Source organism: Penicillium pulvis, assembly GCF_028828015.1.
Source record: "Penicillium pulvis strain IBT 33274 chromosome Unknown scaffold_8_segment0_segment0, whole genome shotgun sequence".
In the NCBI taxonomy this organism is placed as follows: Eukaryota; Fungi; Ascomycota; class Eurotiomycetes; order Eurotiales; family Aspergillaceae; genus Penicillium; species Penicillium pulvis.
Window position 1 is genome coordinate 1,058,214 of NW_026643080.1, and position 25,838 is coordinate 1,084,051.

A 25,838-nucleotide genomic window follows, 5' to 3' on the forward strand; every position below is an offset into this window, starting at 1 on the left:
TCTTTTTCGAGCTCCTTTTCAAATAATCAAATTCATGATGGCTTTCACCGAAGTTGTCTCTGCAGCGAACTGCAAATTATTCTATGGCGCCACTATAATTACCGTCAATCAAAAGCGCCAGATAATATGCAACGGTTATATTCGAGTTGATCGCGACCGAATTACAGCAATTGGGAAATGCCCATATCCTGATGAACTTCCCAACGGAGCGCGTGAGATTGACTGTCGAGGCAAAATAATCATTCCTGGGCTCATCAACACACATGCTCACCTGGTTCAGTCCCTCCTTCGGGGCTTGGCGGAAGATTTGCCGCTGCATAACTGGCTGTGCGATGCGATATGGCCATTGGAGGCTGTTTTTGAGGGCGAGGATGGCGTGAATGCTGCAAGCCTGACTATAATGGAAATGTTAAAGACAGGAACGACCTGCTTCCTTGATCCGATGTTGACGTATCGCGCTGGGTTTGATCAAATTTGCAACACCATGGGAGAAATGGGGATTCGGGGCTGCCTAGTATGTTAGAGGGTATCTGTGCCTGTTTGTCAATTATTTATTGCTAAATTTTCCCACAGGGCAAATTAGTGAAGTTCACGGAAACCAATCGCCAATTATCGATTTCGGATCCAAGAGACCGTGACCTGCTTGCCATGTCAATCCCTGAGCTTGTCAAAGCGCATCAGACATACCACGGTAGTCACGATGGCAGGACTCATGTCTGGGCCGCAGCAGGTACCCCTCGTGGAGCACCGATTTCTCAGTATCTTGAACTAGGAGAAACCTGTGCTGTATACGGTATATCGGCAACTATGCATTGTGCTGAAGCTCCAAGGGACCGCGACATCTATCACAATTCTTATAATTGCAGCGCTATGGAGTTTATCCAGGATGCAAAGCTCTGTGCCGCGCACAAAGAAGACTCTAAAGAGAAAGGGACGCATAATCTTGTGCTCGCACATATGGTGAACCTTGACGAGGAAATTGACATTCCATTACTCGCCAGCACGGGGACTTCTGTGGCTCATAACCCGACATCGAATCTGAAGCTAGCCTCCGGGGTAGCGCCAGTTCCAGCCATGCTAGCACATGATCCCCCTGTCAACGTTTCTTTGGGAACAGACGGAGCTCCCTGTTCGAATCATTATGACATGTTCCAGGAGATGCACTTGGCTGGCATACTCCACAAAGGAGTAAATCATGACGCAGGTTTGATTCCCGCGGAGACTGCACTTGAGATGGCGACAATCAACGGAGCCAAAGCTCTAGGACTGGATGCGGAGATCGGTAGCCTTGAAGAACACAAAAAGGCAGATTTTGTGGTGCTCGACCCATATGGCCGGGGAGGTGTTGGAGCTGCACCTTGGACTGGCGAGTTCCAAAATCACGCGGTTAGCGTTGTTACAAGTGTTGTCCATGGCTGTACCGGTCGCGATGTCGATATGACCGTAGTCAACGGTGCAATTCTGGTTGAAGACGGGAAAATGGCGAATGGAGGAAGAGAAAAAGAGATGGACATCATTGGCAAAGCACAAGAGGCCATACAGGGTATTTTGCTTCGGTGCAACGAGGGGCGTGAGCCAGATTCTAAGATTGGGGGCAAACTTGCAAAGGGTTGGTCATACGTATGAGTAAGTAGGCAATGTTAAAATGTCAAATTCGAGTTTATTCGTTTGTTAACCTTTTGGAATGAGTTCAAAAGTTAGAAGAACAACAATAAAAACAAAAAAGAAATCATTTGATAGATGGGCCCGAACCGGGATTTGAACCCGGGACCTCGCACAATAGACTATTCCATAATCTGGGACTTTCCCGAAGCGCGAATCATACCACTAGACCATCCGGGCGGTGATATATGACAAAATTCAAATAAATTGACATATGAAGTATTCTCATTATGCCCTGTCCAGATTCAAACCTCGGGATACTCCACGTGACGGTGCTTAGGCCTTCCTCTTTCGTTTGAGCGCATGCACTTTCCACCTGGGCATCATCACTGTCATGTCGGAAAACAAACAGAGCGCCCGGCGGCTGACCCGGTGCCGAACAGGATGTACGCGCTGTCGCGTTCGTCGAAGGAAATGTAAGTGGTGAAACAATATATTTCAATTCAGATAAGAGGTATATGCATACTCATGCAGGACACAGGCGACGAGGGTAAACCCCGGTGTCGGAATTGCATTGATCGAAACTTCCAATGCCAATATGGACCTCAATTGACATTTCTGACAAAGAACGCGCAAACTGTTCAGTCATCGGAAGTGGAGACTCCATCTACTCGATATGAGGCCATTCGGGTAGGTCGGGGATACGAACGTAGAAGGACACCGCTGACCCAGCGTTAGTTCGTTCATGAGGAACCCGAGAAGGGAGGCGATGAGCCTAATATTACCGAGGAGGTATCATTGCCGGTAGGCAGTGAATCGGACCAAGTCTTTCTCGAACCTGCGAATTCGAGTCCATCTCCAGAGGCACAGACTGCTCCTGACGCCGAGCTGTCAGCATGGCCGTTTAAAGGACCTTCGCAATCCACGAACGGGGTGCTTAGTGATAAAGATGAATCTGCAGTGGCTGGATTGCTGGCATTAGGATCGAGTAGGACTGATATCATGGAGCCCATTATGAGTCTCTCGGACTTTACAATGTCAACAGTTGCGAGAGAATCTCAGCTGAACTACGCGACCACTCCTTCAAAGCTGCCCGATATTGGTACAGTGTCCTCTCCGGGTACAATGGCTCATGTTCAACACTCAGGACCAAATATATCTCCAACGGAAACACTAGGACTACTTCGTCATTACAGATATGATGTGGCACCATGGGTAAGTTCTGATCAGACAGAAAAGCAATCCAGAGGCTTATTATTATTAGTTAGATATATGTGACCTTGGACAGTCATTCGGCATCCAAGGTTTACAACTAGCAATGGTCTCACCCCAGGTGTGGGACTCAGTTTTATCAATCTCTGGGGCATCGTTGAATATACAACAGTCAACGAACATGATCGACAGGAACCCACAAGCCCCAGATCCAGAGATGAACATCACTAGCATCGCATTCTTGCGCGCACTGGATGCGACAAAAAATTTCATCCTGGACACCCCTAGCGCTTGGTCCTTGCAAAGGGGCGTTGATAGAGAGCTCCTCGAAGCCCTCAGTCCACTTACTGCTGGCAGAGACTTCAACTCTGCAATCTACTGGCTGTTCGTGAGATTCGGTACGTGCAACATCTCATTACCTTTTACAAAGGAGGATAGCACTGACAACTCACCGGTTGCAGATCTTGGAGCGGCTTTAGCCACCGACACCAATCTTCAAATTCCCCTTGCTCCTTCATCTCCACACTTCGAAGGCGCAGATTCCAGAGTAGATCCGATTGCCTTTACCTTCTGCTACGCGAACCATCCTCTGTGGCTCTGTGCACGGGCGGTAGAATTTATGCATAACGAAGACCCATCACCGCAAAACCTGCCACTTCAGACGTGGATGCAACTGGCGGAAGAGCTTGACAATTGGTACCATGGACGACCGCAAGGATTCCAGCCCATGCTCGAACTTGAGATGGATAAAGAAATCGACTCGGTAAAAGGTTTCCCTGTGGTCCTTTTTGCTAATGGGGCAGGATTATTTAGCAATCAGCTTTACCATACTGCCATGCTGCTATTGTTACATAGCCGGCCGCGCACAGCGCGTATTACAGACTTCCGTTCCGCGACAATGTCTCCATTGTGGCATGCCCAGAGGATATGCAGTATTGCTTTGCACAACGAGAGGCGTGAATGCTGGGATCCATGTCTGCTGGCATCGTTCCTGACAGCAGCTCGGCGCATGACACACGAGACCCAGCAGCAAGAGATCATTCGTGGATTGTCTAGCATTCGGGAGATCACTGGATGGGATGTCGGAGACTTGTTACATGATCTAGAGGAGAGCTGGGGGTTTCTTGAGCCATAAAAAGGTCCAGGAAGCCACTGATCCAGACCTTCATCCGTCGTTTCGGGTGGATGTCCGACGTCGACGGGGAATTTGGTATCCCCAAGCTAGCTCGAGGTCGCGAATGCGCCAACAGGCACCCCAGCCCGTCTCTGCCTCTATCCTACGGATGATATCAATTATTATCGTATGCTCTGAGACATGACTGAACAGACGACCAGCAATCCATAGCGGCTGAATGGCGTTGTTCAAACATCCTTGGTGAGGGTTTGCGAGGGATATCCCGCAGATACGACGGGCATGCCATAGCGCAGAGACAGCTGGCGCTGGTCGCAGCTTGATGCTCTTGACCATTGTGTTCAAGAGAAGAATGCATGCAGTATGGTAAAGCTGGTTGGAGGAAATGGCTGCCCAGTGCAGAAAAAGGATATGAGGAAACGGCTTGGTGGGGATGGTGTGCACCGGTAGCAGCTCTGGAGGTCGATTCTCAATCCATTGCTGCAGGTCTTCCCAAATGCTAAGCCAGCGGCGATGAAAAGTATCACCACTACAATCATTCTGAACACCCAATTCCACAAATTGGGTCCGGTCAGAGACTAGCTCGCAAGTTTTCGCACAAAGGTAGACGGCATAGTTGGCGTGCATATCCGGGGATCGAGCAGCTTGGAATAAACGGACAGCATCTTCCTCATAGCAATCTGGCGCAAGCCACTTGCTGGGGCGGAGGAGCGTACTTTCCGTACCATCAGAGATCAGGGCACCACATAAATCTATACTTGTTAGATAAAGTCCCAACCAAACCACTGATTATATTGCTCACCCATTCGAACATAGCACCAGAATACCGCCTGCAATATTCCACTGCTGAAGCCGTGTATTTCAAAGGCCTCGAACAGTGCGGTGCAGCCTTCCAAATGTTTGCGCCAATCCTGCGCGCGAGCAGACATCATCTCAAGACAGCACAGCAACACACATGCTGCTACGACCTGGGGATCCCGCGATTCCAGTAGCGGACTGAGTAGACGAATAGCCTCCTGGTACAGCTCGAGGCTATCGAATGAGTCCCGGGTCCCTTCCTTCCTTTCCATTTGCCGAGCGGATATGGCGAGAATGGCATTTAGAAGTGCGGGAAATGTGCGAGCGAGGGCCGGAATCTGCACGCGAAATGTGCACTGTGAGTCGAACATGTCGAGCTGCATTGTAAATCCATCAGCCATCTCTCTCACGGTCGCATCCAGATCACAGCCCGCAGAGTACACTGACCCATGGCGCAACCTGTCCCACATAGTTTTTCAAGTACTGGACTCGACGGGCATTCGAAACCACCGGTCGCATATGCAGATCCCCGCCCTGTGGCTCCTCGGTGTCCTGCTCGTGTTCATCCGGACTCGGTGCCCGCGTTGGTGCGGCGGACTGGGCGATCGTGAAAAGCATACATCGCAGTTCTTCCTGCGAGGCAAGGAACCCCGGATCGTGTGAAAATCCGTCATGGCCCCAACTGGTGTTGCCAAGTGGGGAGGCGAAAGTATGGCCGTCAGTGGAATCGGAGGGTGTATATGCAGGAGCATGGCCCTGTTGCGGTTTGGATGACCAGTCGGTGTTCATGGTATGTGCATATTGTGGAGACGACAGGCTGGAAGGACCTTCATGTAGCGCAGTTGGAAATTGAATGTCATTGGCGAGGCGGCGTCGTTTGGAATGAGGGTGCATGGTTGTTGAAGGGGAGGAAGTGAGAAACTGTGGGGAAGGCCGGTGATCGGCATCCCAAGCACCAGTAAACAAGCCAAGGGTATTTCAAGGGTCAAAGTTCGTCATACATTCCGATCCCTCGAACCTATGAAGGAATCTCCCCCTGTTCTTTGCTGAAAGCAAGGGAGATATTTTTAAAATGGAATTTCTGCCACGGATGTCTGCATCTCCTCTACGTATTCTCAAGCAATCCAAGCTCTGTTGACATTCGAGCCGACGCTTCCAAAATGTACGGACTTAAGCAACTGGCTCTGCTGAGCTTCATGCTCCTATCGGTCTCTGCGACCAAGGATACAACACGCACAATGGTTTGTACCCATCATATGGCTGAAATGCATCTTTCGGAGTGCTAACATAGCTCATAGGTTGGCATTGAAACCATGGACAGTAGCAAGGGCATCGACGTGCCATTGGAGGATTGCCACGAAGTCGAGCAAGAGTAAGTTGTGCTTACCGAAACCGATGTTCATGTTCTAATTCCATCACAGAGAGGTTCTTACTGTCTCCATCAAGAAGTATTGCCGCGTTTTCACGTAAGTTGTCCATGCCCACGCCCATTCACGGACACATGTTGACTCAATCTTCACAGTGGCCCAGCCTGCACAGGCCGAAACGCATTGCTCCCTCCTGGTGACCACTCGCACTCCGATCCGGTGCCTGTTGAATCCATTTACTGCCATGCGAAGCGTCCCTTCTAGTGCTGCATCCATACCGAAATCACCAACTTCCTTCGACGACGATGGCCTGCCATCTTTGAAAATAGATAGAATTTATAATGAATGCTCATGTGTTATCTCTACAATTTGATACCAGCCTGTTATGATGGCACTATTTTCAATATTACATATGAGTATAGAAGTGGTGTTGTTCAAGTTGATTGCTGGAAGCACGCTCGATCCGGTAAGTCTAAGCGCTCATCGGATCAGCTCCAAGTTCCAAGGTTGATCTGATTGACCTGGCCTTCCAAGGTTGCAGTACTCGACAATTGTAGGCCTCATAGGGCTGCTGTAGTAGCTAATTAAAGGCAACATTCAATTCCTGTCCACAAGTACAACGATACTTTTGGTAAGGTTCGCTGAGGTGGTATTCAAAGCTCCAGGTCAAACTTCAAGATATATATTCAACCCATAGGGGGACTGATAACGATCCCCGAGTTCGCTGAAATTAGTATACATACATATTTTTCCAAGATAGGTATGGACTATACCAACCAAACAATCTTCTTCTCAAAGACCAGACTCGAATCTTAAGTCATTGGCAAACAGGTAATTCTTCCCTTGTATGGCCCTCTTTTTTCGTACAACAGAACGAGGAGAAGAACCAAGGAATAAAACAAAAGAGGGCTTGGAATTCGAAAAAAGCGCGTTTACAGTCAACTGCATCGCGACCTCCTAAGACAAATTGATCGTTCCTTCCGAAAGCCAAATGTATGAATCCGCCTTCCCCAGAGGTTAGATCCGTTGATAGTTTGATTTTGATTGTTGTTGCGGCCCCACCTGAACAATATCAAGACCATTCATTGTTTTCACGGGAATCGAATCATTTTGAACCTTTGGAGATTTCCCTCGCGAAAGCATCTGTCAGTCAAAGCATCTGCCAGAGGATTTCGGGCTTCCCCTTTCAAGGTTTCGAATACTTTGTTTACATCATTCTTCCCCGACAGTGATACATGGAGCGAGTGGTAATTGTGGGAGCAGGTTCGTGGCCCCCATCAAAACAAGAGTCCCAGGACTAATCTTCCTAGGTCTTTACGGCCTTGTTGCTGCGAAGACATACTTACAAGTCAAGGGTGTTTATTCTGGTGAAGGGAAAACTGACTCCACTGCTGAGCTGGAGACCATTCCATCGTGCTTTGCGCACGAGGGTCATGAAGTGAAGCATGCGGAAGGGTGTCACTTGCTCGTGCTCGACGCGAGCTCAGATATTGGAGGTACCTGGGCAGAGGAACGTCTCTATCCAAACTTGCTTAGCCAAAACTCGTACGGTTTGTATGAGTTCAGCGATTTGTCACTCGCCGATACTGTCCCCAGTGAGCAACGCGAAGGGGACTCGCAGTTTATACCTGGGTGGAAGATTAATCGTTATCTACATGCATGGGTCGCGAAATGGGGTCTCCAAAAACACATCAAGTTAAAATCGAAGGTCGGTTTCACTAAATCATGTTGATATACCCTAAGCTAACTGGTATCAGGTCAATGACATCAGTCGCCTGGGAACCAAGCAATGGAACCTCAATGTTGCTATTGCGGACCAGAACCAGAATGGTCATGACAAAACCATCAAAATAATATGCGACAAATTAATTCTGGCAACCGGTCTAACTTCAGTCCCGAACTTACCAGAAATGGATGGATTTCAGAGCCCCAGGAAGGATTCCACGCATGTCATGCACGCCAAGGAGATCGGGGGCTGGTCTCGCACGAACCTGGGATATCACCCTATCCCTGGGGCCGTCGAAGCTGTGAAAAGTACACAGCCGTGGAAATCTGCTGCTTCTAAGGTACAGTCTGTCATTGTCTACGGGGGAGCAAAGTCCTCTTTTGACCTAGTTCATTTCTTTGCCACACTCCATAGGAAAGATCCTTCATTGCATTTGGAAACTACACCAGAAGATCACATGGAGGTGCATTGGATTATTCGAGAGAGTAGCCCGGGTCCGGCCTGGATGGTTCCGCCAACATCTTCACTTCCAAATGGGGATGTTGTTGCCAGTGACAAGGCAGTAAGTACGAGGTTCATTCACTATTTGAGCCCATGCTCTTACGAGGCACCCAAGCGCCTCTCCATACAGAAATGGAGCATCAATGGTGACGGCTCATGGTTAGCTCGTCTTTTCCATGGGAATCCCTTTGGGAGATGGTTGGTGCGTTGGCTGTGGAAGTCAATAGATCGGAGCATGGAGGAGTTCGCACGATATGATGCAGACTCAAAAATGCAGCTCCTTCGACCAAACAAAAGGTAAGCGATGCTTCGAATTTGTGATTTCCGATTATTTACATTTTATAGTATTATCTCTTGTGGTGCTAGTGTTGGTATTGCCAACCAACGTGACCTGTGGGACACAATCAGGTCACCGAATGTGAAGGTTTACCGGTCGACTATTCAGTCAATCTCAGAACCATCTTCCGACAGTCATGGATCGGCACAACAGGGTATTACAGTCTCAATGACGAATGGGGAAAACATTGATGACGTTGATCTTGTTCTATATGCCACTGGGTATAAGCCAATAGTCCCAATCAAAACCACACCACCAAGCCTTCGGCTCACTCTTGGTTTGTCCGGGATCGTTGATTCCAGGCCCCAGGAAGGTTATGTAGATGAGAGCGACCATTTCCAGAGTGTGACTGAGGTTCCTCATGATTCAACAACAGAAGAACAGTGTCAACACTGGAAAGCCCTTGACTCAGCGCTCGAGCCAGTGATAAAGCAAAGGCTGCTCGCTAGTGGATGCGTCCTGCTGGAGGAATCCGATACATTTTGGAGCGGGGCAAATAAATCTATTCCGTATCGCCTGTTTCGTCGCATGGTTGCTCCAGAGTTAGTTGCCAAGGGAGATCGTTCTTTTGCAACACTCGGAGTTGTTACCGGTTCCACGATTGCCGTCATCGCTGAGGTGCAGGCACTGTGGGCTGCCGCATTTCTAACTGGAGGATTTGACAAGTCTTTCACTTGCAATGCATCCTGCCCGTCTGAATCGCTTTACCTGCCAAGTTTACCTAAAGAGATCATGAACCAAGAAATTTCTGAAAACTGTGTCCTTGGATCACTAACTGGAAGTGGGTTGGAGGTTGATGCCATCGATGTAAGCCATTTCTTCGTTTCCTTCTGGTACGAGACTAATAAACCACGGTAACAGTACAATGACAGGCTCATGCGAGACCTGGGCCTGAACCAATACCGGTTGGGTGGAGGCCGAATGAAAGAGCTTATCGGGGTATATGAGCCGCACGTGTACGCTGGGATAGTTGAAGAGTGGTGTATTCGTCGAGACTTCTTGAATTTGTCTTCTTTGGCATGAATGTACCACACTGTCTTCAAATACATACATTCTTGCATTACCATATATTCATGTCCCCATAACTTATTAACCCTAATATGATTGGCGATAACCCACTTGATCGTGAAGTTCTTGACATGGATTAGTGCACCTTTGATCATCCAGGCAGCAGCCTTGTATGAGCAACTTGCCCACATCAATGACAATTTCCCCAGCACAAGATAATGGGGGTTTTCAGCAGCCAAGGCAATACCGTTCCATTTTTGAGTATAATCAGTGTGAATAGAAGATGTTCGTGCCTGCAAAGAGCTACACACATTCCGTATCAATCAAGGAATATTCGAATAATCCAAGCCTGTGGATTAAAATAGCCACACCAAGGAACACCAGGTAGGAGGAATTATGTTTTTGAAATTGGGTTGGGATCTTCAAGGATCAAAATCCCTGATGTTCTCACCTTTTAACCTGCCCCCGGGGCGGATGGCAAGCCGGAAAGGAAGTCGATCGATGGAGACAGCTATGCTCGAAAAGGAAACGCTAAGACTTTGCCAACTGCACCAAGCTTTAATAGGTAAAGTGCAGTGGCTTCGAGATATGGGGTCTGAATTTATTGGACCCCAATTCCAGAATGCACGCAACTTTCACTGTTTCTTATTTGATATGGATTGGGTTTGGGCGGGCCCTGGGGGCGAATAGTAATTCCGAAACACCTAGTTTAACTGATATCTATTTGGAAGCAAACGATTCAGTAAAATAGTAAAACGAAACTAAATGTACGCAAAATCAAACTCTTGGCACATGATGACGAATCACATCACAGAACGCATTGTGTTTCCACAAGACGATCAATATAAGATCTATAAACGAGGGGACCAATCATTGTAACTCCGGAACGGCCTTTATACCGAAGTAAGCCTGGTGCCACGCCACTTATAGAAACCCTCGATAGGCTTGTGATATTATTGGTCACGTCGTTTTAGATCTGACGGTCCCGAAATAGTCTAACCTGGGGCGAGTCCCTTCTACCCTTCGCACCTACTACCTACCTTTGTGGGTAGGTAAGATGATAGAGCTAACTAGAGAAGGAAACCCCCAGAAAACCCCAGATATTGACAGTATATATACCTAGTAGCTGATATGCCATTCACGTAACATCATCAACAATCTAAAATTCAACGCTTCACAGTTATGGCCACTTCGACGACTAGCCTTACGGCATCCACCACCACGGCCTCAGCCACATCCACGTCAACATGTATCAACATGAAGGCCGGAAAGAATGGATATTTGCCCCCTGATGCATGCGATGTGATTCTTTACTATGTTCCGTCTTTGGCTGCTGCCCTTCTTTTTTGCGTCCTTTTTGGATTAAGCACTTCGGTCCATATGGCCCAAGCTATCATTCATAAGAGAGTAAGAGATATCTCAAACGTCAAATTTGAATGCATCTGACTTTTGGATAGAAATATGCTGTGGTGATCATCTTAGGTGGTCTGTGGGAGCTTACTGCATTCGCCTTCCGCTCGATTCAAACTCATAATCAATCTTCTAACCTCATCAACACTTTGTACACAATGTTCTTCCTACTAGCCCCAATTTGTGAGTAAATCTCTAGACAGAATTTGCGAATGATTGATCGCTAATGTGAACAGGGATTAACGCTTTCCTTTACATGACCCTTGGTCGCATGATCAACTTTTACATCCCCGACCAGAAGCTCCGTGGCATCTCTGCACGCAAATTCGGAGTGATCTTTGTCTGTCTTGATATCTTCGCTTTCTTCGTTCAGATGGTTGGCGCAGCTTTCACCACTGGCAAGAACGCTAAAAAGGATGTGGTATTGCTGGGAATCCACATTTACATGGGCGGTATTGGACTTCAGGAACTATTCATCATTGGTTTTACCGTGTTGACCATTCAACTTCACCTAACCATGGTCGCAATGGAGCGCATGGGGTACCGCTCAGAGAAGATGACCAACGGGCCATTCCCGTGGCGATGGCTTTTTTATGCCATCTACTTTGCACTGACAATGATTACGGTGAGTTATCAGCATATTAATATGGATTTACAATGGAGCTAACAACTCAAAAGATTCGTATTATCTTCCGTCTGGTTCAATACTCTCAGGGCTATTCATCCACAAATCCTATTCTGCTTCACGAGGTATATGAGTATGTCTTCGATGCCTCACCAATGCTGCTGGCCCTTTTGGCTGTTAACCTCCTTCACCCCGGCCGTTTACTCCAAGGAGAGGGTTCAAGGTTCAAAAAAATCAGTCGTGCGGAGAAGAAACAACAGAAAATTCTGAAGAAGATGCAGAAGGATCAGGCAGTCCAGAAAGAGGAGGCCATGAGAAGCGTTGAAGAATTTGAGATGGGACCCGTTCGTGCCTATGTTTGATGACCATGACACGGCCACACTACGTTTGACAGCGGGTTTTTATTTTCCGTCTTGGCATATTTCCTTTTTTTTTTTTTATGAAATTTCCTTTCTCGACAACTTTGTTTTTTTTCTCGATAAGCCAAGGTGGAATGATTTGGATTGAGGTTATTGATTTCATGAGTGTGAGACCCTGGAGGTCAGTGTTAGAATGAGCGTGTTCTTAGATTGTTTTCTGTATTAGATGGAGTTAGGAAGAATGGATTATGCTTCGCGCACTTATATGGACTGTTACTCACCAATATTGGTCGCGTATAGGAATTCCAGAGTAATTGACGCTTTTGACATTTAATGAACATAAACTGCCGACTTTATCACATTCGAAGACGATATGTAGATAGCATGAAGGCGTCCTCACCCCGAGCAAAGGCATTATCTTTAGTTAGTCTCCCGAAAGAAACCAGATAAAAGAGTCAATGGCTAAAAGTACCCCTTGGGTCTTATCTAGCTGTCTACTGTATCTTGAGAGTTTGAGGAAGTTAATGGTGGGATTGATCCATAGATGGTGTTTTGTTTGGCATTGATCAACATTCCATTGCCTTCAATTGGTTCCTAGGCATGCGCCCAGCGCCCACTCCTTGGTTCCTGAAACCTTGATTTGTCCCTGTAACAGGTAATAAGATTACAAAATAGGACAAAGCTCTTGTGGGCTGCTTTCATTTGAAAGGAGAAGCTCAAATGTCGCTTTCCCCTGTCTCTCGAAGTGAACGCGGTGTCTTTGACTAGTGTAAGAGCCCGCGAAAAAAAAAAGCCAGAGTATCAAGTGAGCTGATGTGGACTACAATATATGCAGTCCTGAAAGAGCCAATTGGAGAGTTTTGTGGAATATTGTGAAACCAAGTATGCAGCGCTACAGAGATAGAATGCAAAATATGTGGTTCCACCAGGGCACCATAATATCCAAGCGGCAACCCCCAAGCATGTTCCCCAGGTTCTGTAAAGCCCTAGTGGAAGAACACGCCTTGGGCAGACTCGTCATTGACTAAGCCGATTTAAGCCCATTTAATTCTCCCTTGTGTCGTAAGTTTCTATATAGAGAACCGCTGGACTCACCAAAACACGTAACTTGCACCAATCCAGCATGTCTTTATCACATTCCGAGGATAATGAGTCTTCATTATGTTCAGGTATTTCAGACGGCGATCCGACCAGGAAGCCTAATGACAGCTACAAGGCACATCCACCTGGTACTCTATGCAAGAAATCCGGGGTCAAAGGTGGTCTTAATGAAGAATATCTGCCTCAGGTCGACGGAGGTGTTCATGCATGGCTTTTTCTTTTGGCCGCTACCATGCTGGAAGCATTGGTATGGGGTAAGTTATTCAGACATGAATAAGAGCCGAGCAATGAGTGGAACGAATTTAATAAAACTTCAATCCAGGATATGCCTTTTCGTTTGGTGTTTTTCAGGACTATTATAGCGTTCACGAGCCATTCAAAGGATCTAAAAATATAGCAGTTATTGGAACATGTGCTATGGTAATTCCCTCTCCATTTCGAAGCGTTTTGTGACTCAATTAACATTGAGATAGGGAATTGCATATTTACTTGCCCCCTTCACGATTATGATGATGATTATGATTCCTCGGCTTGCCCGTTGGGTTTCAACAATGGGCATTCTCATTGTCTGTGGTTCCCTGGCACTGAGCTCCTTCGCTTCTAACACCACACAACTCATATTGGCTCAAGGGGTTGCTTATGGAATCGGTGCATGCTTTTCATACACACCATCCATCTTGTACATGTCAGAGTGGTTTGTGAAACGGAAAGGGTTGGCCTTCGGGATTTCTTTGGTATGGAAATAAAATCCAGAATGGAATTTGCTGCTCTTCATCTATTTAGATTGTCGCTAATTTTATACACAGGCTGGATCAGGGGTCTCTGGAGTCATATTTCCTCCTCTTATACAATGGCTTCTCGGTGAATATGGAGTTAAAACAACACTACGAGTTTCTGCAGTGACATTATTTATTCTCGCTGTACCATTTCTTTATTGGCACAAGCCTCGACTGTCACCTCCCATGGCTCCCAGCTATGATAGACTGAACTTGAGATTTTTATACAGCAGAGTGTACAACATATACCAGCTTGGAAATACCGTCGAAGCACTGGGTTTCTTCCTGCCAACCATATATCTTCCCACATATGCCCGCAGCATAGGCGCAAGCGAGATTGTTTCTTCCCTCACTGTCACACTGATCAATCTGTCCTGGGTCTTCAGTTCCGTGTTTATGGGTTTCCTCTCTGATCGCTACCATTGCACCACCTGTATCCTTATATCAACCGTTGGCACGGTTTTAGCGGTGTTTTTTCTTTGGGGATTTGCTATCAACATCCCGGTTCTTTACGTGTTCTGTGTTGCATATGGGCTCCTAGCGGGCGGATATACAGCGACATGGGCTGGAGTGGCAGAGGAAATTGGGCGGGCCAATCCGGCAGCCGACGTGAGCGTCATATATCCATTCATGGAGTTGGGAAGAGGAATCGGTAATCTGGTTAGTGGTCCGCTTAGTGAAGCGTTGCTCAAGGCAGATAACTGGCAAGGTTCTGCATATGGTGTGTATGGGAGTGGGTATGGCACACTTGTTGTTTGTACAGGAGCCACAGCGCTGATAGGCGGCGTCTCGATCGCAGCACGGCAATTCAACTGGGTATAAGCCGTTGAATTCCAAACAAAAGGATGGGCTTACGACTGGGACCAGGAATAAGGTATCATGTTAATACTGATGGTAAATACATTATGCATTTCAAATCTATAAAATCAATGACCGCGTTACATAATAACAATGCATGCTCACAACATGAAACCGCTCCACTATTTTATTTACTTGGTGACCCAACCCCACACACGCCAGTACCATGGCTGAGGTATCTCTGTCTCCTTCTGGAACTCGACTCGGCCAGTATCAAGATCGGCCTCGGCAGGGGAGATGAAGTGTGAGCGTGTCCACAATTTATGTCCAACCCAAAGCAACACAAAGATAATCACACAGATATAGGCGATAAAAAAGTCCTGAACATCGAAGGTGGGGATGAATGAGGTGAATCCCTGGGTGATGGCAATCAAGATATTGAAGAAAAGACCATACCAAGCCAACCACGGCTGGCCGATAGCCTTGTAAGGAAGATCGTCACGGGAAATTCCCCGGGCCTTAAGCGCACGCATGAAGGCAATGTGGCATGCGTTGATACAGGACCAAGTGATGAACCCAGCAACACTGGAGAGGTTGACTAGCCAGTTGAAAACGGTTCCTGCATTGTTGGATACATTCATGAAGGCAAGGAGACCAAACGCAGCAGTGAATGCCACACTGTAGTAGGGGACACCCTTCTTAGTGACGCGCGCAAAGAATCTGGGCGCAAAGCCCTCAAGAGCCAAACCGGTTAACACACGGCTACCGCTGTACACGTTGGAGTTGGCAGCCGACAAAACCACAGTCAACAGAACGGCATTGATCAGACTTGGCAGCACGGCAATACCAGCAAGATCAGCTGCGATAACCATGGGCGAGGAAGAGCCGTTGCTTGTGCCTGTTGTGAGCCGGTCATTGGTGTAGGGCACAACCAAACCAATAAAGAAGATGGTCAAGACGAAGAAAAGACCAATGCGGACGAAGGTCTTGCGAATGGCCGAGGGCACTGTCTTCTGGGGGTTCTCAGTTTCTCCAGCGGCGATACCGACCAGTTCAGTTCCCTGATACGAGAAACCAGCCTGAATAAGCACAGCCCAGAAACCGACGAACTTACCCACCGATGGTGGGTTCTCAACAAGGTGAGTCGCAAAAGCACCGGGTTCTTTCCAGTAGTGGAAGCCGAGGTAGCCTTGTTTGCCGACACCACAATCAACGCAAATCGCAAAGATCATGAAGCCGATGACCGTCACAACCTTGATCGTAGAGAACCAAAACTCGATTTCGCCATAGAATCCGACTGGCATGAAGTTCAAAGCCGTGATCAAGACCCAGAAGACTCCGATGAAGATCGCAATGTTCAGATCATCTCGCCAATATTGTATAATCGTTCCGGTGGCTGTAAGTTCGACTGCGAAGGTGGAGGCCCAGTTGAACCAATAGATCCAACCCATGGAGAAACCGAGACTGGGGTCGATCAATCGTGCGGCGTAGGACGTGAAGGCACCGGTGATGGGAATGAAAGTCGCGACCTCACCGAGGGAGACCATAACAGAGAAGACGACGGTACCAATGAAGATATATGCGATCAGCGCACCGGCGGGACCGGACTCCGCGAGGGCAGTACCACTTGAGATGAAGAGACCTAATAGACTTAGTAAACCATTGTCGATTGGATATGCTCAAACAGTGCGTACCAGTTCCGATAGTTCCACCTATATATCATTGTTAGTCGCGGGAAACTTGACGGAGTCAATAGTAGAAAGACATACCAATAGCGATCATTTGCAAGTGTCGGCTCTTAAGGCGGCGCTTCAGCTGCCCTGGCTCCGATGCCTCGCCATCATTTTGCTCGGCATCGGCTACCTTAATGTCCTGAGACACCTTTTGCTCCGTGCCGAAATCAATGCCAGAGACGTAAGAAGTCGACGAGTTTCTGGCTGGCGCCACTGAGGTGACATTCCTAGGAGGCATCTTGGACCACAGCGACCTGGGTATATGTGGTCAGGCAAGCCAAAAGGAGCTGGAATTGATGTCCAAAAGCGATCAGAATATATCACGGAAGGAAGCTCGCGAAATTTTTTTTTTCCCGTACAGCATATGGAGAATTTCCGCTTTCGCCTGAATAGAGTGGGTCAACTGCCAGGCGACCCACATATTCAACACGCGGAGACGAATTTTATTAGGTAAACTGGACCGGAAAGGCAAGACAACACGATCCACGTCGAGGATCCTGAAATACTACTTGCCAGAGCTCTTGAATTAAGGTTGGAAATGGAATTGAACTTTTAACTCTGGAAATCACAAGAGTTTGAAGTCTAATAATCAAGACAATGAGGGTGAGAACAAGCTCATGTCGAGTCACGTGAGCTCGGAACGTTGCCTCCGAGGACGTGTCATCGCGAGAAAAAGTTAGATTTTACTTTTCATTTTGACACTAAGGCTGACTTAGAACTTAGTGGAGCTTCCATGTGTATTCCACCCCACCACGGTTAAGATATGCTAACGCGCTTAAACAAAGATAGCCTTTTTAGGCTGCAACAAGCATCTTACGCGCCAATACAATTAGCCACGCTGTCACACATATAACCGCCCATGGATCTTTCGAAATTTGCCTTATCACCAACGCAGATATTTAATGCCCTTGAAGGTGGCAAATAAGTGCCACCACCCACTTTGGGAAATATGATTAGAACACAAGCCTTTAGAACCATCAAAATACTCGAGCTACGATAACAAGATCCTACCATAGATACGTTCCAAGGGTTTTAAAAGTCCGGTAGCACGACTTGCCGATAAATTGTAACCATCAAAGCTCATATCAATTGACTTGTATATATTTTGAATGGCTTCACAGATTACTCAGTTGAAACCATCGAGTCATTTATGTTTTTTTATGGCGGTATCTATCGCCGGCTTTTTGCTTCTATAGCAAGTAGCAAGCAACTGTCATAATTGTGCGAAAAGTGGTAAACCTTGGAATCCAGAGCATTGGGAAGAAATTGGCCCTTTGCGTTTTCAATCATTCCTTGGAATCATGCTCTGACACCTTTTATTCCCAGCATGCTAGAGCAGGCCCACCATGAGGACTATCCCTTCCAAGGTTAAGTCTGACCCGAGTTCGGAGGTTGTGGATACATACATGACTATTGTACTTCAGGGCAGACTCATTCCACTAGTTCCAATATCAGCCATTTTCAATGTTCCCCTTTTCCTCAATTGAAAATTCCATCGAGATCCATATAAAAGTCATCATAGGGGAGAATTGGAAACATCCTACCACCATCCTTTTAGACGCGCTTCAAAGGGTTCAGGCTTCCGTCGATTCCGACAAACGAGTTTGTTGCAGTATTGAGTGGAATAGGGCGACGGCTCATCTTGACAAGCATCTCTGGATATTTTTGATTTCAACCGCACTCAGGAAATCGGCCCCTTTGCACTTCCCCCCTTTTTCACGTTCCTGTTTTGCCAAGCACGACTTATTCGTCCGACCTAGCTAGCGTAGAATCTACACTGTGTTGTCACCACGTAATATATTCCGTTGTCATGATATTTGAACTTTGATTATGTTTCCATTCGCAGAACGTCTGGTGACATATCTTAATTAGGCCTAGATAGCTGGGCAGGCATTATTGAAAAATCATCTGTAGTCCCATTTATGAAACAATTGTAGATACCCAGGTTTGTTGACATTGAGATAACGGCAGCAACACGTGCTAAAAATGACAGGCGTTAAATATATGACCACATGGGTAGAGCACTGTTAGGCTTGGGCGAATTCTCATCAGCCAAGTATCGAGGGTACGCGTAACCATTTTGAATTTGCAACTTAGTTTCCAGGGCTGTCGGTATCTTTTAAAATATAGAGTACATCGGCACCTGGCCAGAGATCAACCCGAGGTGGGTCCGTCACACATCTGTACCATACACGTCTGCCAACGCCGAGGCACACGGCAGTCATCCTGCGCAGAGATCCGATCGATCGGCTTGCCGATACTACAACCGATTGTTATCATGGGTTCGGAAATACGGCATACCCACCCCACCTAGTGGGGCGCGATATCCTGATTTAGCAAATGAAGATGTGTATTTGTTTACCCATGCAGTTCAGCTGATACAGTATGTGAAATTTGTAAAATATTGGTCAGGCAATGGGCTGATTTGCGCCTGATTGTTCGATCATGCAAACTGATTTAAAAAGAACGAACCTCCCCACCAGACGGCACTCTGGTAAGTGCTGCACCAGTTCAACAATCGATCGCCTTGCAACATGTCTTCAGCGGAGAAAGGCTCTCCCGAAGCGCCAAGACCACAACACATCCCCTATTGGCGCATCTTGACCGACCAGGGTGTTTGCACACCCGAAGTAATCGACTATCCTTACGCTGGCGCAGGGACCGAAGAGTCGCCCTATGTTGTCGAGTGGATTCCCAATGATCCTCGCAATCCTATGGAATTTTCCTCCGGCCTAAAATGGACTTATACAATCTTGGTGGCATTTGCTACACTCGCAGTCTCACTATCGTCCTCGGCATATGCTGGTGGAATTAATGAAGTGCTTACAGATTTGCTTGTTGGCGAAGAAGTCGCAACTCTGGGAGTGAGCTTGTTCGTCTTGGGATTTGCTGTCGGCCCCCTGCTCTGGGCACCCATGAGTGAGCTTGTTGGACGTCAGATCGTCTTTCTGATCACCTTCTTCGCACTCTCTGCATTTTGCGCTGGCGCAGCAGGCGCTCAGAATGCATATTCTCTCATTATTCTCCGTTTCTTTGCTGGTTCCTTTGGTTCATCTCCTTTCACCAACGCGGGTGGTGTTATTGCTGATATCTTTCCTGCCGAGAAGCGTGGATTGGCCACGAGTCTCTTTGCTGGAGCACCATTCCTTGGACCTACCCTCGGACCTGTTATTGGAGGTTTCTTGAGCGAAAATGCCGGTTGGCGATGGGTGCAGGGATTCTTGGCTGTCTTCACAGGTCTGATTTGGATGTTGGGAAGTCTAATCGTTCCAGAGACTTACGCCCCCGTTTTGCTCCGTAAGAGAGCGGAGAGCTTATCTAAATTGACTGGAAAAGTCTATCGCAGCAGAATGGATATTGATCGCGGGAAGGTTTCTGCCCGGGATGCATTTGGCACTGCTCTTAAACGACCATGGATTCTCCTATTCGCCGAGCCAATTGTGTTTTTGCTCTCTCTTTACATGGCGATCGTGTACGGCACACTCTATATGCTCTTCGATGCCTTCCCAATTGTCTTCCAGGAGATCAGAGGGTGGAGTGAGGGAGTTGGCAGCTTGCCCTTCCTCTCTGTGATGATCGGAATGATGATTGCCGTTGGTCTGAACATGTACGACAACAAACGCTACGTCCGCATTCACAAAAAACACAACGGATTCGCCCCCCTGAGGCACGTCTACCGCCAACCATGCTCGGCGGTATAGCTATTCCCATCGGCCTGTTTTGGTTTGCATGGACAAACTACCCGTCTATCCCCTGGATTGTCTGTGTGATCGCCACGGCGCCCTTCGGCTTCGGCATGGTATTCGTTTTCTTGGGAGTCATGAACTATCTCATCGATGCGTACACGATCTACGCCGCATCTGTTCTTGCCGCCAATTCGATCATCCGATCATGCTTCGGTGCCGGATTCCCTCTCTTCACGACATACATGTACAATAATCTGGGAATCCACTGGGCATCGTGCGTGCCCGCCTTCCTTTCACTAGCCTGTGTCCCATTCCCATTCATTTTCTACCGCTATGGACCTGCCATCCGGCGCAAGTGCAAGTACGCTGCTGAGGCAGATGACTTCATGCGTGCATTGAACCGGAAGGCTCACGAAACGAGCGAGACGAAGGAGACCGAAGTCATCGCGGATGCAAGCTTGGAAGAGAAACAGGCTGTAGAGCCAGCGAGGATGTCAGTGGACAATGAGTCGATGTCCTCTCGTTCGTCGCTGGAGCGTGTCGAGACATATGAAGCGAATCCCTTCGATATTGATCGCGTGAACACGCGCAACTCAGCTATCACACAGCAGTCGAAGCCAGCAAAAAGCCGCGCATCGAGATTCTTTGGCTTCGGCCGCAAGTGAGACTTGCACGCTCAAGTCAAATTGACTATCGAATCACCAAAAGTTTAATCCTGGACACCGGGTCTTTGTTCTCCTTACTGTTTGATTTTGAGATACCATATTGAATACCCCCTATTTTGATAGAAGTTAATATATAAATATTTTGCATAATGATACTTTGACGCCAGTATGACCATGTCTTTAAAAGTCTGCTGCCTCGGGAAGCCACTCCGGTGTATCATCCCGGTATTCACTTGTAATCAAATGCTTGAAGGAAGGCGACCATTCTACCCGAGGTGTGAGGATGTCCAAGTCCCAAAGCTCAGAAAGGGTTTTCAGAATGGAAGTGTGGGTAAAGTCACTATCTCCATCCGGCTTGTTTTGAATGAGACCCTTTCCAACCCAAGGAGATATGAGAACTGTAGGAACACGGACACCCAGACGATCGAAGTGAAATGTGTAGTCGCCGCCGTCAGCAGCTTTTTCGGTGTATGTCAGGCTGTCACCGGCGGGCACTTGCATCGGAGGGGACACATGATCCGCAAATCCACCATGTTCGTCCCACGTCAAAATGAACAGTGTCTCGTTCCACTGAGGTGAATTCCTTAGTGCTTCATATATGCTCTTGATGTAGTTCTCACCCATATTGATGGGGGAAGGCGGGTGCATTGAAGTGTAATGACAGCACTCGGGGTTGATCCAGGTGAACTGCGGCAATTCACCGTTGGCGGCATCTTGATAAAATTGTTCAATAGGTTTGACGCTTGTCTTGCTTGTGATGGATTTTGCGGTCCATTCGTAAAACATTGCATCGGGCAAAAATGCAGGACTGGACCTTGTTGATTCCTCGTAGTTGGTCCAGCTCATTCCCTTCTCCGATAGTTGTTGAAAAATTGATCGTTGTGGCATTTCTGATCGAAGGAATGCTTCATCGTTTCTCCCATGCCCGAAAGAGGTACCCGATGTGAGATATGCTCTGTTGGGGTTGGTAGGCCCGGGTACGGCAGCGAACCACCGGTCAAAGAGAACATAATTTTCTGCGATCGCATTGAAAACAGGGATATGCTCAGGTGTGAAATAATCGATGACTTCAGCTGCACGTTCACGCTCGAGTATATCGATCATTTCTGGTGACATTCCTCGTGTTTCATCATGTTGTATTTTTGCAGGTCTCCCGGGTCTGTCCAATTCCAGCTGTTTCTCCAAGCGTTCCAGTCGGTAGGAAACTCGTTGCTCGGTGATAAAACCATTCATGGAAGATTCAGCGAGCGCGGGAGGGTGATATGATCCAAAAAGTTGCATGTTGATGCCGGAAACGCTGTGATTGGGATCATCTGCAGCGATATTCTGTGCGGTGTTGGCTGCGCAAACTTGGCGGGAGGTGTCGGGTATAGATACGTTTGCTGGGTTGCAGTATTTTCGGTTCACTAAGCCATCGATGCTGCTATTGTATGTAAGACCACCAGCAAAGTGGTCAAACGAGAGGTTTTCTTGTACAAGCACGACGACATTCTTGATCGCACTGCGAAGCTTACTGAGCTGTTCGGCCTCGTCGAATGACAACGGTTGCTGATAAGCGCCTGCGCCAAGGGCGAGCGCAAGCAACGCCAACACTCGAGCCATTTTCGATTGTGTGAAGAAAATTGCCGGGAAGAACGGTCCGTTCTCTCACAAGAGAGGAAAGACAAAAAAGATCCCAGGTGCGGGCCAAATCCTGTATTCCGGTCGCAACAGTCTCAGGGCGTATCATATGTGCGGATCCCTTGATTTCCCCTCATTTTTCAGGATTGATCCACTCGATCCACTCGATCATGCCAGCATGGCCGCCCTTTGTCCGATCATTGGCTACAGCAAGGCGATCAGGGATGTTTGATCCATAGCGAGTAATAATAGCCTCACTATAAAGCAAAAACCAGTACGCTGTACACTTGGCACATCATGCGTATGAACTTGAAAGCTGGGACATGAGGAGTGGGAAAGCCATGTAAAGCGATCTGTTTTTGCAGCATATGTGCAGTACATGCAAACAGGATATTGGAAATACCTGCATGTTCAAAGGAAGATCAGACATGTTACTTTGTAGGAGCACATCGATAATGTAGCTTTGGGAAAACTGACCTTTCTGCCTTGTTGCCCTGTTGCCTTTCTGCCTGAGATCTTGGGCTACATCTCACGCTCCGTGATGACTCAGCATTAACTGCCGACTGCCGCTCCGTTGATTCCATCAATCATCAACCAGAAAGCGGCCCCACCACGACGAATCCTTGGGTGTTGCCCCCTTTCAAAGTCTCCTCACCTGCGTTGATTTCTCCGATTTCCGGCAGATAGACATCACGAGCAAACAGCTCACGTTCGATGGGGTTTTATATCGGGCGAACGAAGGCCGATCCTAATGGACTTAGACTATCGGAATTTGCTGGCCCCGAATGGGCTACCTTTGATTCCCCAAGGCGACTTTCGGTCCCCCAGTCTTCCCCGCCCGACCCCGGCCGTTAATTTCATGCAGAGAAGCCCGGAATCAGGCGAGATGGAGAAGACCCCGCCTGTCACGGGCAAGCGCCGAGGTGGAAGCCGAAAGGCCTGTAATGAGTGTAAACAACAGAAGGTGAGCCACATGTCCATTCTCCGGACCCCCCGTTCCACTCGCCTAAAAAGACGTGCCCACATCGTTTCCTGTACAAGACACCGCGCTGGTATCATACTGACGCCGTTGCGACCATAAACAGCTACGATGTGACATCGTGCAAACTCCTGCTGCGGCATGCTCACGCTGCCGCAGGCTCGGGATTGATTGCAAAGTTGAACAATCCTTTAAACGCATCTCCAAGCGAAGGTAAGTTGTCGTCTGACCTCCTCAACTAGGAATTTTACTGAACAATACCTAGACGCAATGCGGAAATGGAGAAGGAAATCGCAGATCTTCGTCGCCAGCTTAAACCTAATACTGAACATGAGCAGGCTGGTGAACACCATACGGGCGATGAGATGTCACAAGCTTCAGAAGAAGGTTTCCGCCGACGCGAATCTTCTGCTATGGATCGGTCACGCCCGGTATCCGTTCCAATAGAGACTCACCCTTCGATGTCAACGCCTCTCACGATGCAGAGATCTGGCTCCATCCTTTCACAGGACGAAAACACACCATGGAGACTCGAAGATGTTACCCTGTCAAGAGCTCGCGTTGCGCGACTGTTTGAACAGTATGTATCCTATGGATGTGCTGTGATATCAAGCTAACTTTTCTGCCAAGATACTTCAAATATTATCAACCATTTCTTCCGCTTCTTAATTTGCCAAAGCCGCCTGAAGTCTATCTTGGTCGTTGTCCTTTGCTAGCATGGACTATTGTCTGTGTGGCTAGTCGACGATCGCCATCTGATCCAGGTCTGTTGAGTGCATTGTCAGGACCATTCAGCCGTCTATTATGGTCAACCATCACCAATGTCCCTCAGGATTATCGAGTAGTGAAAGCACTATGTCTTTTATGCACATGGCCTCTCCCCACAACAAGTCAGCGAACCGACGCTACATTCATGCTAAGTGGTCTGATGATGCAGATTGCCATGCAGCTGGGCTTGCACCGCCCAGTTCAGGCGGAAGAGTTTACCACATTCCAGATGGCTGCTCAAGGTGAAGCACTCAAGGATCGCTTACATACGTGGATCATTTGCAACATGGTCGCTCAGAAGTATGTACTCCGCCAAATCAGCACAAACAGAATTTCTTTGGCTAATTATATGAAAGCGTTGCAACTGGGTACGGTCAACCTCCTAGCACAATGTACGACTGGGCTCTTGAGCCTGGCTCCTTGAAGGACGCTGATTATCATCTGCCCCCTGAACTTGCCATTCGACTGCGCATTGAAAAGTTCTGTGATCGTGTGACCAAATCTCTGTACAGTAGTAAGCCCGACCCTGGTGAATTTACCAGTAGGGAGAAGCTTGTAGTCGTCCAAATACTTGAGAGCGAACTGAGAGACATGGAAGTTGAGTTTGGACAGGATATTTCTGGTATGCTTCGGTGACTCGAATGTATATCATGCCCCGGCTAACGATTTCAAAAGCGATCAACATGATTCACCTACGTGCCGCCGAGCTGCACTTCCGTTATTTTGTTTTCCTGGGCTCCAGCGCACAGAGCGACAATCTCGCCAAGCTATTCATCGCAACAACTTCGTTCTTGGGGCGTGTTTTCGACCTTGAAACGGACCCGAGCGAACCCATTGGTCATTCAACAAATTATATCCTTCAAATGATTGTTTCCGCTGCCTTTGCCTTGATGAAGCTGTTGAAAAGCAGCTTCAACCGGCACATTGACTTCAACCATGGCAAGTTGTTATTCAATGGCGCTATCTCAGCCATCCGCCGAATCAGCGTCATGGACCACGATCGACCCATTCGCCTCGCCGATATTCTTGCTCAAATGTGGAATGCGACGGGGCCAGAGCCAGCTGGTGAAGACGGCCTTCAACTAAAGGTTCGCTGTCGAATGAGCATGAGCCATGTATACGATACTGTATGGCGCTGGCGACAACGGTTTCGGCCAGTGAAGAGCATGGAAGAAATGCAAGGTTAGTCGCCGATTCAGGCTTCGGTGTTTGGACAATCCATGTTGACATTTTTTTTTTTTTTTTTTTTTACAGCAGCGGCAGCAGCAGCAAATATGGATATCACCATGGCGCCTGGGCTTCAGACCCGGCAACAGGATATATCTCTCGAGGACCCATCATTAATGTTACCAGCTCAATTCGATGAAAGCGGGGCATTTTTCAACGAAGCTGGGTTCTCTGAAGTTTTTGATTCTCTCAATTGGGTTTTCGAGGGCATCCCAGACTCATTAGTCGCTCCACCCATCCTATAACATTCGATCTAGTTACAGTGTTTTTTTTTAGTATGTTCTTCTACTTCAGATATTCCTTGCTGTCTTATATCGACCATAGACGGTCATTTTCAGCGATTTGTTTACCAGAGATACCATGCAAATAAAAGTCTTCTTGTTTCGAATATGCTGTGATATCATTTTG

At 47.7% G+C, this 25,838-nt stretch overlaps 11 protein-coding genes across 11 annotated transcripts; 8 read left to right on the forward strand and 3 right to left on the reverse strand.

Moving 5' to 3' along the window:
- Positions 1 to 34: 34 nt before the first annotated feature.
- On the forward strand, positions 35 to 3,774 carry N7503_009799 (uncharacterized protein; the record flags this gene model as incomplete). The annotated part of the gene is made up of 9 exons (XM_057069345.1): positions 35 to 514; positions 574 to 1,620; positions 2,046 to 2,078; positions 2,137 to 2,292; positions 2,341 to 2,722; positions 2,799 to 2,817; positions 3,007 to 3,212; positions 3,276 to 3,577; positions 3,670 to 3,774. The coding sequence occupies 9 exons, from the start codon at positions 35 to 37 to the stop codon at positions 3,772 to 3,774; spliced, it is 2,730 nt and encodes a 909-aa protein (XP_056915956.1).
- Positions 3,775 to 3,979: 205 nt separating this feature from the next.
- Positions 3,980 to 5,638, reverse strand: N7503_009800 (uncharacterized protein; the record flags this gene model as incomplete). The annotated part of the gene is made up of 3 exons (XM_057069346.1): positions 3,980 to 4,698; positions 4,749 to 5,121; positions 5,192 to 5,638. 3 exons carry the CDS (start codon positions 5,636 to 5,638, stop codon positions 3,980 to 3,982), a joined length of 1,539 nt encoding a protein of 512 aa, XP_056915957.1.
- A 266-nt stretch (positions 5,639 to 5,904) lies between these two features.
- Positions 5,905 to 6,375, forward strand: N7503_009801 (uncharacterized protein; the record flags this gene model as incomplete). Its single annotated transcript, XM_057069347.1, has 4 exons — positions 5,905 to 5,985; positions 6,043 to 6,116; positions 6,166 to 6,210; positions 6,267 to 6,375. 4 exons carry the CDS (start codon positions 5,905 to 5,907, stop codon positions 6,373 to 6,375), a joined length of 309 nt encoding a protein of 102 aa, XP_056915958.1.
- Positions 6,376 to 7,346: 971 nt separating this feature from the next.
- On the forward strand, positions 7,347 to 9,902 carry N7503_009802 (uncharacterized protein; the record flags this gene model as incomplete). The annotated part of the gene is made up of 6 exons (XM_057069348.1): positions 7,347 to 7,374; positions 7,422 to 7,819; positions 7,869 to 8,635; positions 8,684 to 9,482; positions 9,537 to 9,631; positions 9,824 to 9,902. The coding sequence occupies 6 exons, from the start codon at positions 7,347 to 7,349 to the stop codon at positions 9,900 to 9,902; spliced, it is 2,166 nt and encodes a 721-aa protein (XP_056915959.1).
- A 963-nt stretch (positions 9,903 to 10,865) lies between these two features.
- Positions 10,866 to 12,080, forward strand: N7503_009803 (RTA1 domain-containing protein; the record flags this gene model as incomplete). The annotated part of the gene is made up of 4 exons (XM_057069349.1): positions 10,866 to 11,090; positions 11,141 to 11,276; positions 11,330 to 11,718; positions 11,772 to 12,080. The coding sequence occupies 4 exons, from the start codon at positions 10,866 to 10,868 to the stop codon at positions 12,078 to 12,080; spliced, it is 1,059 nt and encodes a 352-aa protein (XP_056915960.1).
- Positions 12,081 to 13,200: 1,120 nt separating this feature from the next.
- Positions 13,201 to 14,776, forward strand: N7503_009804 (uncharacterized protein; the record flags this gene model as incomplete). Its single annotated transcript, XM_057069350.1, has 4 exons — positions 13,201 to 13,432; positions 13,501 to 13,598; positions 13,652 to 13,912; positions 13,985 to 14,776. The coding sequence occupies 4 exons, from the start codon at positions 13,201 to 13,203 to the stop codon at positions 14,774 to 14,776; spliced, it is 1,383 nt and encodes a 460-aa protein (XP_056915961.1).
- Positions 14,777 to 14,943: 167 nt separating this feature from the next.
- Positions 14,944 to 16,723, reverse strand: N7503_009805 (amino acid permease; the record flags this gene model as incomplete). Its single annotated transcript, XM_057069351.1, has 3 exons — positions 14,944 to 16,394; positions 16,447 to 16,464; positions 16,522 to 16,723. The coding sequence occupies 3 exons, from the start codon at positions 16,721 to 16,723 to the stop codon at positions 14,944 to 14,946; spliced, it is 1,671 nt and encodes a 556-aa protein (XP_056915962.1).
- A 2,296-nt stretch (positions 16,724 to 19,019) lies between these two features.
- Positions 19,020 to 20,186, forward strand: N7503_009806 (uncharacterized protein; the record flags this gene model as incomplete). The annotated part of the gene is made up of 1 exon (XM_057069352.1): positions 19,020 to 20,186. One exon carries the CDS (start codon positions 19,020 to 19,022, stop codon positions 20,184 to 20,186), a length of 1,167 nt encoding a protein of 388 aa, XP_056915963.1.
- Positions 20,187 to 20,281: 95 nt separating this feature from the next.
- N7503_009807 (uncharacterized protein) lies at positions 20,282 to 20,836 on the forward strand (the record flags this gene model as incomplete). Its single annotated transcript, XM_057069353.1, has 1 exon — positions 20,282 to 20,836. The coding sequence occupies one exon, from the start codon at positions 20,282 to 20,284 to the stop codon at positions 20,834 to 20,836; it is 555 nt and encodes a 184-aa protein (XP_056915964.1).
- A 180-nt stretch (positions 20,837 to 21,016) lies between these two features.
- N7503_009808 (uncharacterized protein) lies at positions 21,017 to 22,438 on the reverse strand (the record flags this gene model as incomplete). The annotated part of the gene is made up of 1 exon (XM_057069354.1): positions 21,017 to 22,438. The coding sequence occupies one exon, from the start codon at positions 22,436 to 22,438 to the stop codon at positions 21,017 to 21,019; it is 1,422 nt and encodes a 473-aa protein (XP_056915965.1).
- A 769-nt stretch (positions 22,439 to 23,207) lies between these two features.
- On the forward strand, positions 23,208 to 25,675 carry N7503_009809 (transcription factor domain-containing protein; the record flags this gene model as incomplete). Its single annotated transcript, XM_057069355.1, has 7 exons — positions 23,208 to 23,420; positions 23,542 to 23,648; positions 23,701 to 24,015; positions 24,066 to 24,503; positions 24,560 to 24,825; positions 24,879 to 25,385; positions 25,458 to 25,675. 7 exons carry the CDS (start codon positions 23,208 to 23,210, stop codon positions 25,673 to 25,675), a joined length of 2,064 nt encoding a protein of 687 aa, XP_056915966.1.
- Between the last annotated feature and the right edge of the window lie 163 nt (positions 25,676 to 25,838).